General features: G+C 46.9%; 1 protein-coding gene across 2 annotated transcripts in view; it reads left to right on the forward strand.

Moving 5' to 3' along the window:
• MORN1 (MORN repeat containing 1) overlaps positions 1-12,762 on the forward strand; it is an 88,322-nt gene that overhangs the window by 24,094 nt on the left and 51,466 nt on the right. For both annotated transcript variants that reach the window (XM_032231938.1, XM_032231939.1), the window contains exons 7-10: positions 1,471-1,567; positions 4,435-4,545; positions 8,225-8,339; positions 12,137-12,288. In XM_032231938.1, the coding sequence (XP_032087829.1) occupies positions 1,471-1,567; positions 4,435-4,545; positions 8,225-8,339; positions 12,137-12,288 (475 nt within the window). The remainder of the gene's footprint in view (positions 1-1,470; positions 1,568-4,434; positions 4,546-8,224; positions 8,340-12,136; positions 12,289-12,762) is intronic.

Raw genomic sequence — 12,762 nt, forward strand, 5'->3', positions numbered from 1 at the left:
ACGCTGTTCCCTTCCCACCAAATGTGGTTCCTATTGTTCTAGTTGCATTTTTTACGTGCTTTCGAACGGCCAGGTTGGCAGAAGCTGGGACAAGTCACGGGAGCTCCCTCCGTTATGTGGGTGCTAGGGATTTGAACCGCCAAACTGCTGGTCTTTTCTGATCAGCAAGCTCAGCATCTTAGCCACTGAGCCACTTCTCTGGGCTTTTGCAATTTGCAACCCAGTCTTAAGTCATCTGAAGTTCTCAAGAGTCATAACCTCTGAGGACAAGCTCTGGCCCACTGGGAGAGCCACCCCAAATTGCAGGATCAAACCAGGGGAGTCCTTTTCCCTGGCCCTATCTTCCCCTAAAGCAGCCCATCCCTCAATTCTGCCCCTTCCCTTTTGGGGCCCAGAAAGCAGCTTCTCCCCCAAATGTGTTCCTCTTCGCTGCCCTGTCCCATCGACCGCATCATCGTGGGTGTTTCTTTGGGTGGCCTTTCCCCACATGCCCCCCTTCCTCACCTGCTTTTCCCAGTTGAAGATTTTAACCCACCCGAACCTCCCCCTCTCCAGGCCTTTCCATAGCCTCCCACTTGCACATGTTTGGCTTACTATATTTTTTGGAGTATAAGACGCACCTCCCCCCCCCCCCCAAAAAAAGAGGGTGAAAATCTGGGTGTGTCTTATACACTGAATACAGCATTTTTAGCCTCCCAAAAGCATCCCGTTTTTCACAAAAATGGACATGCATAGGCTTTGGGAGTCTTGTAGAGTGCTCCTGGGGCGGGGGGGGGAGGGCAAAAACGAGCAAAAAACTGGCCGTTTTTTCCTCATTTTTGCCCCCTCCCTCCAGCCCCAGGAGCACTCTACAAGCCTCCCAAAGCCTATGCATGCCCTGCTTTTGGCAATAGCAATATAGCAGTAGACTTATATACCGCTTCATAGGGCTTTCAGCCCTCTCTAAGCGGTTTACAGAGAGTCAGCATATTGCCCCCAACAATCTGGGTCCTCATTTTACCCACCTCTGAAGGATGGAAGGCTGAGTCAACCCTGAGCCGGTGAGATTTGAACCGCTGAACTGCTGATCTAGCAGTAGCCTGCAGTGCTGCATTTAACCACTGCGCCACCTTGGCTCTTAAACAGGCCATTTTTTTCCTCGTTTTTGCCACCCCAGCCCCCAGGAGCACTTTGCAGGCCTCTCAAACTCTCTGCACGCCCCGTTTTTCACCAAAAATGAGGCGTGCAGAGGGTTTGGGAGGCCTGCAGAGTGCAAAACCCTTTTTAAAAAAATTCAAAATCTTGGCATGTCTTATACTCCGGTGCGTCTTAAAATCCGAAAAATACAGTAATTATATTTTCATCTTCTAGAGTTACCAGCCAAGTTTGAAACCCCATGCTCGCTTTCTTTCTTTTGTCCTGTTTCATTCATTCATTCATTCATTCCTCCCTCTTCTCCCCTCTCCCCACTCCCCTTTTATCTGTTTGAAGGGACAATGGAGAAACGATATGTTCAATGGACAAGGCTGCATGATCCATTGTTCGGGTGTCATCTACGACGGCCTCTGGCATAACGGCTCTCCTCTCGGTACGTGCTTGGGATTTAGTTGCAGTTCGGTTCATAATGAGACACACACATACACACACACACACACAGAATAATGCCCTGCCTTTCCTTTGATTTGCTTTGACTAGTGCCGGCCTCAATTCTGCTCTCCGAACTTGTCAGGCCAAAGAGTTGAAAAGCAGCAGCGAATCCGTGGTGGGGGTGGGGATAATTATCTAGGGTGGGGAGAGGAAGTTGTTTGCAGCATACTGGGGTGGGGGGGTGGGGAGTCCCCCTTTCACAGATGTTCCCACTTCGTGCCTCGGGAAAAGGAAAGGAAACTTTAGGAAAATTGCCAGGAGTTTGTGGTGATCTCGGCTGGGGAGCCCTTTGATGGGCAGTAATGTAGGGTAGGTGGGTAGGTGGATACATAGAGAGGGATGGATGGGCGGACGGACAGATGGATAGAGAGATATATATGCATAGATAGGAAAAGGTGGATGGGTGGATATGGATAAATAGAGTCGGTAAGCAGAAAAGATGGATGGACGGGCAGATGGACAGATGCATAGAATAGATAGGGATGGATGGACCAGAGGTATATATGCATAGAGTAGATAGGGATGGATGGACGGACGGATGGATAGACTGACAGATGGGCAGAGATAGATAGATATATGCACAGATAGGAAAAGGTGGATGGGTGGATATGGATAAATAGAATGGGTAAGCAGAAAAGTTGGATGGATGGATGGATGAATATATAGATATATACATATAGATACATACATACATACATACATACATACATACATACATACATACATACATAGTAGATAGGGATGGATGGATGACGGACGGAGGGACGGCCAGCCAAATAGATGGACATAGGCATATATGCATAGAGTAGATATGGATGGAGGGACGGACGGATGGACAGAGGTATATATCCATAGATAGCGATGGACGGACAGATGGACAGAGATATATTTTTGCATAGTTAGGCAAAGATGGATTTGTAGATATGGATAAGTAGAGTGAGTAAGCAGAGAAGTTGGATGGATGAATGGATGGACGGACAGATGGACAAAGATATATATGCATAGATAGGGAAAGATGGATGGGTGGATATGGATAAATAGAGTGGGTAAGCAGAGAAGATGGACGGAAGGAAGGAAGGAAGACTGACAGATTTGCCCAACGGGCTGCCATCACACTGTGCCAAAGTTCAACCACCACCACTCTTATTTTATTTCATGCATGTTTCTTTATAACTGAAAGGTTCCTAAGAATGGCTTGATAAACAATTAATGCAAATAAATTAGGTTGGATGCTCCCTGTGGATTTTGGGGCCTCACACAGAGGGACGAGGTAATAAAGGAAATGGGATGTAAGAAAAGACCAGAAAATGCAGGCGCTAGTTTTTAATGCTGTGTTTCTCAGCCTTGGCTACTTTAAGATGCTGGCTGGGGAATTCTGGGAGTTGGAAGTCCAGAGATTTTTAAAGGGGCCAAGGTTGAGAAACGTCGTCATAATGTAGCAACCAAAGGATCCAGTGTGGGTTTTGAGGGGAGGCCCAGTTGATAAATTAACCGTCACACGTGCATCCAGTGATGCTAATTCTTACAATGCCGCTGACTTCAGCCCATCTAAAACCAGCAGCGAACTGCAATGGGGGGGGGGGGAGGAATCTCCTTATTATCTTATTATTATGCAGTACTGATGACTTATCAGCTGCTTCTGAGCTGTAAGACCAACCTAGCTAGTGCTGAAGAATGCTGGCAGTCGCGGGTCACAACACCTGCAGGGACAATGCTTCATCTTCCTGCCCTGGAAGGAGGACGGAATAGGAAAGAAAGACCTTGTGAATTAAAGCCTTCTACTACCAGAAGGAATGGGCAGTCAAGGATATTGGCGGGAAGTCAGCTTCAGAAGTATACGAACTTGAGACCTAAAGGTTCCCTTGTTGGGTTATCATAAAGGCATAGGACGAGATCTTCACGTAGTGTCCTGACTGAGGTTCCCAAGAGCATGAAGCAAACTCCTTGTTGTCCCGACAAAAAACCCTTTTATTAATTTGCTGTGAATTCTGCTCCTTGACATCCAGCAAAGCCTTTCGAGGGAGGATTTACAGTCACAGACCTTATCTGGCTCGGAGAGCTGCCAGGCCGATCTCTGCAAAACTTGGCCAGGAGTCTCAGAGAGTCACAAACCAATTAAGTGAAATAATGTCTCCTGCAAACTCCACTCCCCTGTTGCTCCTCTTTTATTTCCTCTGGGAGGGGCCCTTCACCATCCACCTGTGGCCTTACTCCCAAGTCGACCCCTGTTCTTTAGCTCTTCCCTTCGTCTGGCAACTCTGCATATGCGCACACTGGGAACAGGCTCCAGCTGTTCTTCTGCCTCACTGACGTCTGACTCCGAAGGCAGCTGATAACTGGCATACGGCCCTGGCCCCCTCTCTGCCTCCGACACCGAGCCCTCGTCCAAGCCTTCCCAGACTCCAGGACTGGTCCATGTTTCTCCCCATCCTCCTCACTCTCCGAATCTACTACTAACTCCACTGGCGGGTCACAACACATAGTGTCACACCTACTAAGGTTTGCCAAGGTACTTTTGGTCTTTAAAAAAATGATTTCCACATCTGGTGGAAGCTGCTATGAAACTAATTTCATTTCCTCCCCTAAACTTAGAAAAATGAAACTTTTTTTGAAGTAGAGCAAAATAGACAACGCTGCATACCTTTGCTACAAAATATGCTCTTATTAATTGCCCATGTTTCGAGCCCCCCCCCCCCCTTGTGGGAAACATTTTGCCAATGTCCCGTCCCGGACGCCTACTTTTAGAAAAGAGAATGATGTTTAAATGTGCCCAGCTTGTCTTTTCAAGGTCTGTTGATCATTTTGCAGGGCAAGCGAAGACAATGGTGATTTTAGGACCAGAGGTGATCGACCTGAGTCTAGGATCGGTTCTTACTTTACAAGTCCAGCTTCAGACCGATAATGGAGAGGTTTCTAAAAGTAAGAATGCTATTTTTTAAAAGCTTTGTGGCACTCCGTAAAATAATTTCTATGAGTGATAAGAAAAAAATGGTCCTTTTCATTTCTATACTATTTCAGACAGGTGGCTGTCCAGTCTTTTCTTGAAAACTTCCAGTGATGGAGCACCCATGGCTTCTGATGTTCCAGTGGTTAATTGTCCTCACTGTCAGGAAATTTCTCCTTAGTTCTAGGTTGCTTCTCTCCTTGATTAATTTCCATCTGTAGCTTCTTGTCCTGCCTTCAGGTGCTTTGGTAAACAGTTTGCCAAATACTGGAAGACTGCTAGCATATCTCCCCTAGTCCTTCTTTTCACTAGACTAGAGGTAAAGGTTCCCCTCACACATATGTGCTGGTCATTCCCGACTGCTCATCTCCGTTTCAAAGCTGTAGAGCCAGCACTGTCCAAAGACGTCTCCGTGGTCATGTGGCTGGCATGACTAAATGCTGAAGGTGCATGAAACGCTGTTACCCTCCCACCAAAGGTGGTCCCTATTTTTCTACTTGCATTTTTTAACGTGCTTTCGGACTGCTAGGTTGGCAGAAGCTGGAACAAATCACGGGAGCTCCCTCCGTTACGCAGTGCTAGGGATTCGAACCGCCGAACTGCCAACTTTTCTGATCGACAAGCTCAGCATCTTAGCCACTGAGCCACCGCATCCCTTTCACTAGACTAGACATACCCAATTTCTGCAACCGTTCTTCATCTGTCTTCATGAAAGTTGTCAAGTGTGCGAAAGCTGTGAAACCCATGAATGAAAAGTATTTTTTGACTATCTAACCCCCTTCTCCAATCTGAAACAGTTGTTGATATCCATTCCGTAGGCAAGAATGCAAAAGGGTAGCTTTGTGGGACATTACAGTAGGAGTCCTTTAGTGTGGGATGCAATGGCTAAAACGCTGAGCTTTTCGGTCAGAAAGGTTGGCAGCTCGGCGGTTCGAATCCCTAGCACTGTGTAATGGAGTGAGCTCCCGTGACTCCTCCCAGCTTCTGCCAACCTAGCAGTTCGAAAGCACATAAAAAATGCAAGTAGAAAAAATAGGAACCACCTTTGGTGGGAAGGGAACAGCGTCCCATGCGCCTTCGGGCGTTGAATCATGCCGGCCACATGACCACGGAGACGTCTTCGGACAGCGGTGGCTCTTTGGCTTTGAAACGGAGAGGAGCACCGCTCCCTAGAGTTGGGAACGACTGGCACATATGTGCGAGGAGAACCTTTACCTTTGTCTTACTTTAATGTGGTCTGCCATTTGAATTCAAACCTTTTTAGATCGATGGGCCGTTCAATCCCAGGACCATCCAGGTTTTTAGATACAAATTCCTCCTTTCCCATGTCTTGTTTCCTGGCCAAGTTTCATTCTTGACAGGTAACAATTCCACAGCTTTCCACTTCCTAAAATCGGAGTAACAGTGAGCCTGTGTGCAAACTACCAGATTAGACACTGGGCCAATTCAAAGCCAAAATCAACCTAGATCATCCTCTTTTTAAACAAAAAACAAAGTTCTCATTTTTCTTGCGAGAAGCTCCAGAGAACCAATCCTGTTCCCACTCAGCACCTAAGCAACCCCTTTTCTCAAAGCCTCTTTGTTAGGATCCCATGGTGGTTTATCCTTTGGGCTTCCTCATCGTGTTTCTCCATATTGCTAATTTCCTCTTAATCCCAGCTAACCACAGCCACACTTGTTCCTGAGTTTCCTTCTTAGCTCTTTGCTAATTATTGATTGCAATAAAAAACAGGAGAGAGAGAGAAAAAAAAAGAAAGAGCCTTTTTAAAGCTCCAAGGGGAAGCCTTGATTTTAGAAAAGTTTTCTGTCGATTGCAGAAGACTTGCGTGGACCTCCTAACCCGTTTTGTTTCAAATGACCGCCGGAGAAGTCAAGGCTGCCTGTAGCAGGTTGCGGTAATTAAATGATTGTTAGCTGCCTACGTTGTTCCGGGTGACGGCTGTGTTTGTGGGCTTATTGTGGAATGTGCTGATTGCGTTGCTGCTTCTCCTCTCTTCTCCCCCTTTTTGAATAAAAAATGGACCACGTTCTGATTTCGTCCCGTGGGAAAACGATCTTCTTCCATCTTTGGCTGCATGTCTTTGTCTTTGACATAGAAATATGGACATGGTATAAAGAAAATCTCTATCAAATGTTTTGTAGATGGCATTTGCCTCCAGCGAGATTGGCCAAAATGTACCCAAATTTATCCCCCAAATGTTGGAGATGCAGCCACAAGCCTGGAACATTCTATCATATGTGGTGGACATGCCCCATCACAAGGAAGTACTGGTGCAAAATTTGGAAATGGTTGGAAAAACTTACGGAGCGAAAAATAGAACTCAAACAGAAGCATTTTTATTAGGACTACTAGATCAAAAAAATGGACAAACCATCTCAATACATAATCATACACATATTCACTGCAGCCAGGATTGCTTTCGCGCAAAACTGGAAAAAATTCAATACACCCTCAGATGAAACTATAATCAGGAAAATGCGCAGAAATGGATAAAATGACAATAGAACTAAAAGAAAGAGAAGAATCGGAGTTCTATAAAGTTTGGAATAAAATGTATAAGTGGCTAGAAATCAGATGCCAAAACAGAAAATAGAGAATATAAATATATGGTGATACAAATAGTTAATATTACTATAAGTGTTAATACTACGTTTGCTGCAATATAGGATTATAAAAGCTAAGCAGGAAATCCGATATAGAAAGCTGTACAATTACTGTATATTGTTATCTATGTTTTGTTTTCTTGTTGTGTCCTCTTTACTGTTTTTAAAGATTAAAACATTTCATAAAAATTATTTTTAAAAAAGAAAGATGGACATGGTGGAAGCCTAGGGAGAGAGATAGCTTGTCCTAAAAGAAGCAGGATGTCGCAGGATAGAAGATCGTCCTGGCAACCGTGGAGTTTACTCTGCCCCGTGTTTGGATTTGGTTGCATGTCTCTTCCAGACAGACGGATTCTTGGTGGTTTTTTTCCCCTTCCACCCCGCCCTCCCCCCCCATTAGTTCTTGAGAGCATCTGGTGAAACTCAGTAGGAAGAAATTCAAAACCAGAAGAAGGCAGATGTTGTGCGATCCATCTGAATGTCCTTGTTTTTCTTGCCGACGTCTCATTACCAAACGAGGTAATGTCATCAGTGTTACCAAGGAGTGGGCCTTACTCCCTGTTTATATAGATCAGCGGTGGCTCACCTTTATGTTGTCGGGTGCGAAAAATGCCAGGGTGCACACACCATAGCATGCGTGCCGGCACCCATAAAGGTCGCAAAAGGGGACACTGACCGTCATAAATATGAACCATTTGCCCTGCATTTAAATATTGATCCCGTGACTACGGGGATGCTACAATGGTTGTAAGTTGTAAGGTTGAAAAATGGCACTAAGCCATTTTTTCCCAGTGATGTCGTAACTTGGAACCGTCACTAAATGAACTGTTGTAAGTTGAGGATGACCTGTACATACAAATATTCTAAAGAGGGACGTCTTTACACAGTCGTGGCTCTCGAAGAGACAATTAAGCCTTCTACTCACACTTAGGAGTGTCCCAAATAGGAGGCCCCAGAAATCTTAGCTTCTTTGTAGAACCTAACCTTGATCCAGGTGTGGAGCAGGAGATGAAATCATGGTTTCTCTTGCCTTGTTCTTCGATTTCTTAGACGAAAAGGGTCGATTGCTGAAGATTACGGCTGACATCAGAAAGATCACCTCTTCGGAAGGCTGCAGAACCAGCTCCCAGGAATCGTTGGAGGCAACTGAGAAGCAACCTATTTTGTAAGTGGCAGGGAGAAAGTCAGCGTTTGTCTCTTCCCAAAGCCTCCAGTTTCGTTTCGTTCCTTGTGGGCGCATTCTAGATGTCCAGGACTGTCACGCCATATGTTGTGGCCCGCTAGCAGAGCTGGCAGCAGAGTCGGACAGTGAGGAGGTTGGGGAGAAACATGGGCCAGTCCTGGAGTCTGGGGAAGGTTCGGACGAGGGCTCTGCGTCGTAGGCAGAAGGGGGGGGGGGCAGAGCCGTATGCCAGTTATCAGCTGCCTCCAGAGACAGACATCAGTGAGGCAGAAGAACAGCTGGAGCCTGTTCCTAGTGTGCGCATGTGCAGAGTTGCCAGACGAAGGGAAGAGCTAAAGAACAGGGGTTGACTTGCATAGGTGGACGATGAATGGCCCCTCCCAGAGGGAATCAAAGAGGAGCAACAGGGGAGTGGCGTTTGCAGGAGGCAATTAGTTCATTCCTGCATTCTTGCCAAGTATTGCAGCGTCTGAAAGATATCGGCCTGGCCACTCTCCCAGCTGGATAAAGGTTGGTAATTGTAAACCATCTTGAAAGACTGTGGGAGAGGAAAGACTTTGCTGGAGAGGAATTCACTGTAAATGAAATAAAAGAGGTTTATCCGGACGAGGACTTGGCTTCGTGATGCTGGGGATGCCTAGGTCAGAACACCATGTTATGCTTAATCAGAGTTGGGTGCATATGACTCAGAGGGTTAATTCAGTGAGTGAAGCCTTGCACTGCGATTGGCAAGCATCATCAATGGGTTCAAGTAAACCTGAGCAATGCCATCGCATGAGGAAAGGTGCCCATCTGGACCTCCGCAATAGGATCAGAGTGGGTTACCACATCTCCTCAAAACCCTCCTTCATAACCATGTTAAACTGCTGCCCTGTTTATTTAAATTTAACAGAGATGGAGGGCACCTTGGAGGTCTTCTAATCCAACCCCCTGCTCAAGCAGGGGACCCTGGACTATTCCAGACAAATTGCTGTCCAACATCTTCTTAAGAACCTCCAGTGTTGGAGCATTCACAACTACTGGAGACAAGTTGTTCCACTGGTTAATTGTTCTCACTGCCAGGAAATTCCTCCTAGGTTGCTTCTCTCCTTGATTAGTTTTCACCCATTGCTTGTTGTTCTGCCCTCAGGTGCCTTGGAGAATAGCTTGACTCCCTCTTCTTTGGGGCAGCCCCAGAGATATTGGAAGACTGCTATCATGTCTCCCCTAGTTCTTCTTTTCATTAAACTAGACATACCCAGTTCCTGCAACCGTTCTTCATAGGTTTTAGTCTCTCGTTTGGGGTGTACCTCAACCTTATGGCCTGTAAGCTATGGTTGATGGCTTAGCTTCTGTATGAACATAGGTTGCTGTCACTTTGCCAACAGGCCACTCCTAAAACTAACCATAGCTTTCCACAGGGTAGGCAGCCTGGTGCCCACGAGCCTCAAGGTGCTTTGGTATCTCCTGGCCCCGCCTGCCTTTTAAAAAAAAAACCTCTTGGAAATTAAAATAATTAAACAACTGGAACGGTGCCAAGCAGTGCACTATATTCTCTGGCAATATTTGTTTCCAGGAATGTTTTCTGGCGGGTAGCTGGGAACTATGCTCACTGTGATGGATATTTTATGAATAGAAACTTCTCCCTTGGCAGCACTTTGGGTCTGTGCGCTCTCTCTCTCTCTCTCTCTCTCTCTCTCTCTCTCTCTCTCTCTCTCTCTCTCTCTCTCTCTCTCTCTCTCTCCTCCCTCCCTCCCTCCCTCCCTCCCTCCCTCCCTCCCTCCCTCTCTCTCTCTCTCTCTCTCACACACACACACACACTCTCTCTCACACACACACACACACACACACACACTCTCTCTCTTTCCAAATTCTGAATGTGCTCTCAGTCCAAAGGACGGGCTACCTTGGCTCAATTGGCCTATTATCTGAGTGTCCTTTGCCACGGCCAGCTTGCAATTCTCTCCTACGATCACAACCACTTTGGGTTGGAGCCTTTGTTTCTCTCAGCGGGATTTGGAAGCCTCTTCCCTGCTACCCAGAGGTGCGAAGCTGAAAACCGGCGGAGGCTGTCACTCCGGAGAGATATACTTCGATGCTTTCCCGGGGGAAAAAAAACCTTCCAAGTGGACTGTCAGCTCATCAAGTAGGTAAAGGTAAAGGTTCCCCTCGCACATCTGTGCTAGTCGTTCCCGACTGTAGGGGGCGGTGCTCATCTCCGTTTCAAAGCCAAAGAGCCAGCGCTGTCCAAAGACGTCTCCGTGGTCCTGTGGCTGGCGTGACTCAACTCCCGAAGGCGCACGGAACGCTGTTCCCTCCCCACCACTGAGCCACTGTGTCCTTCAAGGCTGTAAAAACCCCAAGGGGACAGTCTGTTTCCCAAGGCACCTGAAGGCAGGACAAGAAGCAATGGATAGAAACTCATCAAGGAGAGAAGCAACCTGGAATTAAGGAGGAATTTCCTGACAGTGAGGACAATTAACCAGGGGAACCACTTGCCACCAGACGTTGTGGGTGCTCCATCACTGGAGGATTTTAAGAAGAGACTGGACAAGCGTTTGTCTGGAATGGTAATAGGGTCTCCTGCTTGAGCCAGGGGGATGGACTAGAAGACCTCCAAGGCTCCTTCCAATTCCGTTAGTCTTTTAAGGCAGTTCTCTACTCCATAGAGTAGAAGGCCCTGCCAGAATGACGGGAATTGTGTGTGTGTGTATTTTAACAGTTTATTTATATATTTTCACATTACATACATAGCTTAGTGAAAAGCGTATTGTCTGGATCATTTTATTTATATATAATAATACTTTTCCCCTCGCCTAATTTCTACCTCTACCACCATTTGTAAAACAAGTCCCATGTTCGAAAATACTCTGGGTCTTCTTTTTCTTTTAATTTGAGCGTCAGTTTGTCCATTTCTGCACAATCTAAAGCGTTTTTATTACAATTGTGTTTTTATGGGGAATACTTGGAGAAGTGTTTGGTTTAACAAGGTACTCACAATTGTTCGTCTGTCTCTCTCTGCCTGCCTGCCTGCCTGCCTGTAGGGATTGCCCATCTCGCTCAGAGCAACAATACTTTAGCCCAGGGGTCGGCAATCTTAAACACTCAAAGATCCTTACCAGAAGCCCCCCGCTCAATTCTGGAGCTGACCGGAAGTCCGGCTCCCAACACCATAGAGTCTCCTCCTAGCGCGGCGTCCTTTTTCCCCTACCTGTCCTAACCGAAAGCCCTATCCATTGTGGAGTCAACCGCTGGCTGGTTTGAACTCCCCATTTTGATAGGGAATCTGTCTTCAATTCAGTCAGCAGTAAAGAGGAGGCCCCAGACGCCACCAGAAAAGAGTCATCAGGGCCAACAACCTTACAAAGAGGACCCCCAACCTAAAGTGACGAAGAGTCCTACCAAGGGGGTGGCCTCGGAGGAGGAAGATGCCGAAGATGACCCAATAGTGAGTGCAACCAGCATTCACGACCGCTTCAACTTCCCCTTCCGCGACTCTCAATCCGTAACTGTTTTCCCTTGTTTTCACACATCCTTAATGAGGCCGCGTTATCTGCCCTCGGCTTGTTTTACTCACAAAGAGGCCACCACCAGCCAGTGAGAACCTCGTCCTACTTCTTTCGGGTTACAGTTCACTGGAAAAACCTCTCTTAGAACTGGCCAGCCTCCCTTTTCCATCTCGGGGAACATTGAAGCTTTCGCATCCTATCCGCTGTCTTGCCTTTGTGGCTCGCAAGCCCTAACATCTGCGCCCCAGTCAGCCTTGGTTCTGTTTTTTTTTCCTCTTTTTCTTTTGGCAGGAAGCACGGGGGTCCGAGTTCCCCTTCGATGACGGTCGCGTCTTCAAGCCAAGTCTCGCAAGGCGTTCCCTCGGCTGTCAGCAAATCAGCACACGCCGGGCCCGAAGCGGTACCCTCCCACGAAAAAAAGCTGGGCCTTGAAACAAAGGACAGTAAGTAACCGGGATGAAGTTGGTTTTGAGCACAAGGTTTAAGAAACCGGGGGAGGGAGGGAAGGGGGGGAGAAAACCTGTGGAGCCTTTTGTACGCTAATGGACGGTTGTGAGAACATTGGAAGGCTGCCTGTGAAGTTTGCACTGGCATCCTTCGGAAGAAATTAGTTTGATTTCCAAATTCCTGAAGTGGTGGGGGGGGGGAGACCATGTATTAAACAGCTTTGTGGCAGGGGAGGGATGGAGTTCTTGGATCAATCTAAGCCTGCTTTTGAGACAGAGAGAAGTGCTCAGTGGTTGCATTTCAGCTGCTCTTTTTGCCAAGTAACGATGCCCCGTCTTTCAAAAGGAGAGAGAGAGAGAATAAAAACCACTTAGGAGAGAAAAGTGGCATTACTAGGTCGCTGACACTTGAGTTACAAGCTAAGGCATGACAGCCTCTAGGCCCAACCCTATCCTGTTTTGGCAGTCTCC

Source organism: Thamnophis elegans, chromosome 15 (genome assembly GCF_009769535.1).
Source record: "Thamnophis elegans isolate rThaEle1 chromosome 15, rThaEle1.pri, whole genome shotgun sequence".
NCBI classification, from domain to species: domain Eukaryota; kingdom Metazoa; phylum Chordata; class Lepidosauria; order Squamata; family Colubridae; genus Thamnophis; species Thamnophis elegans.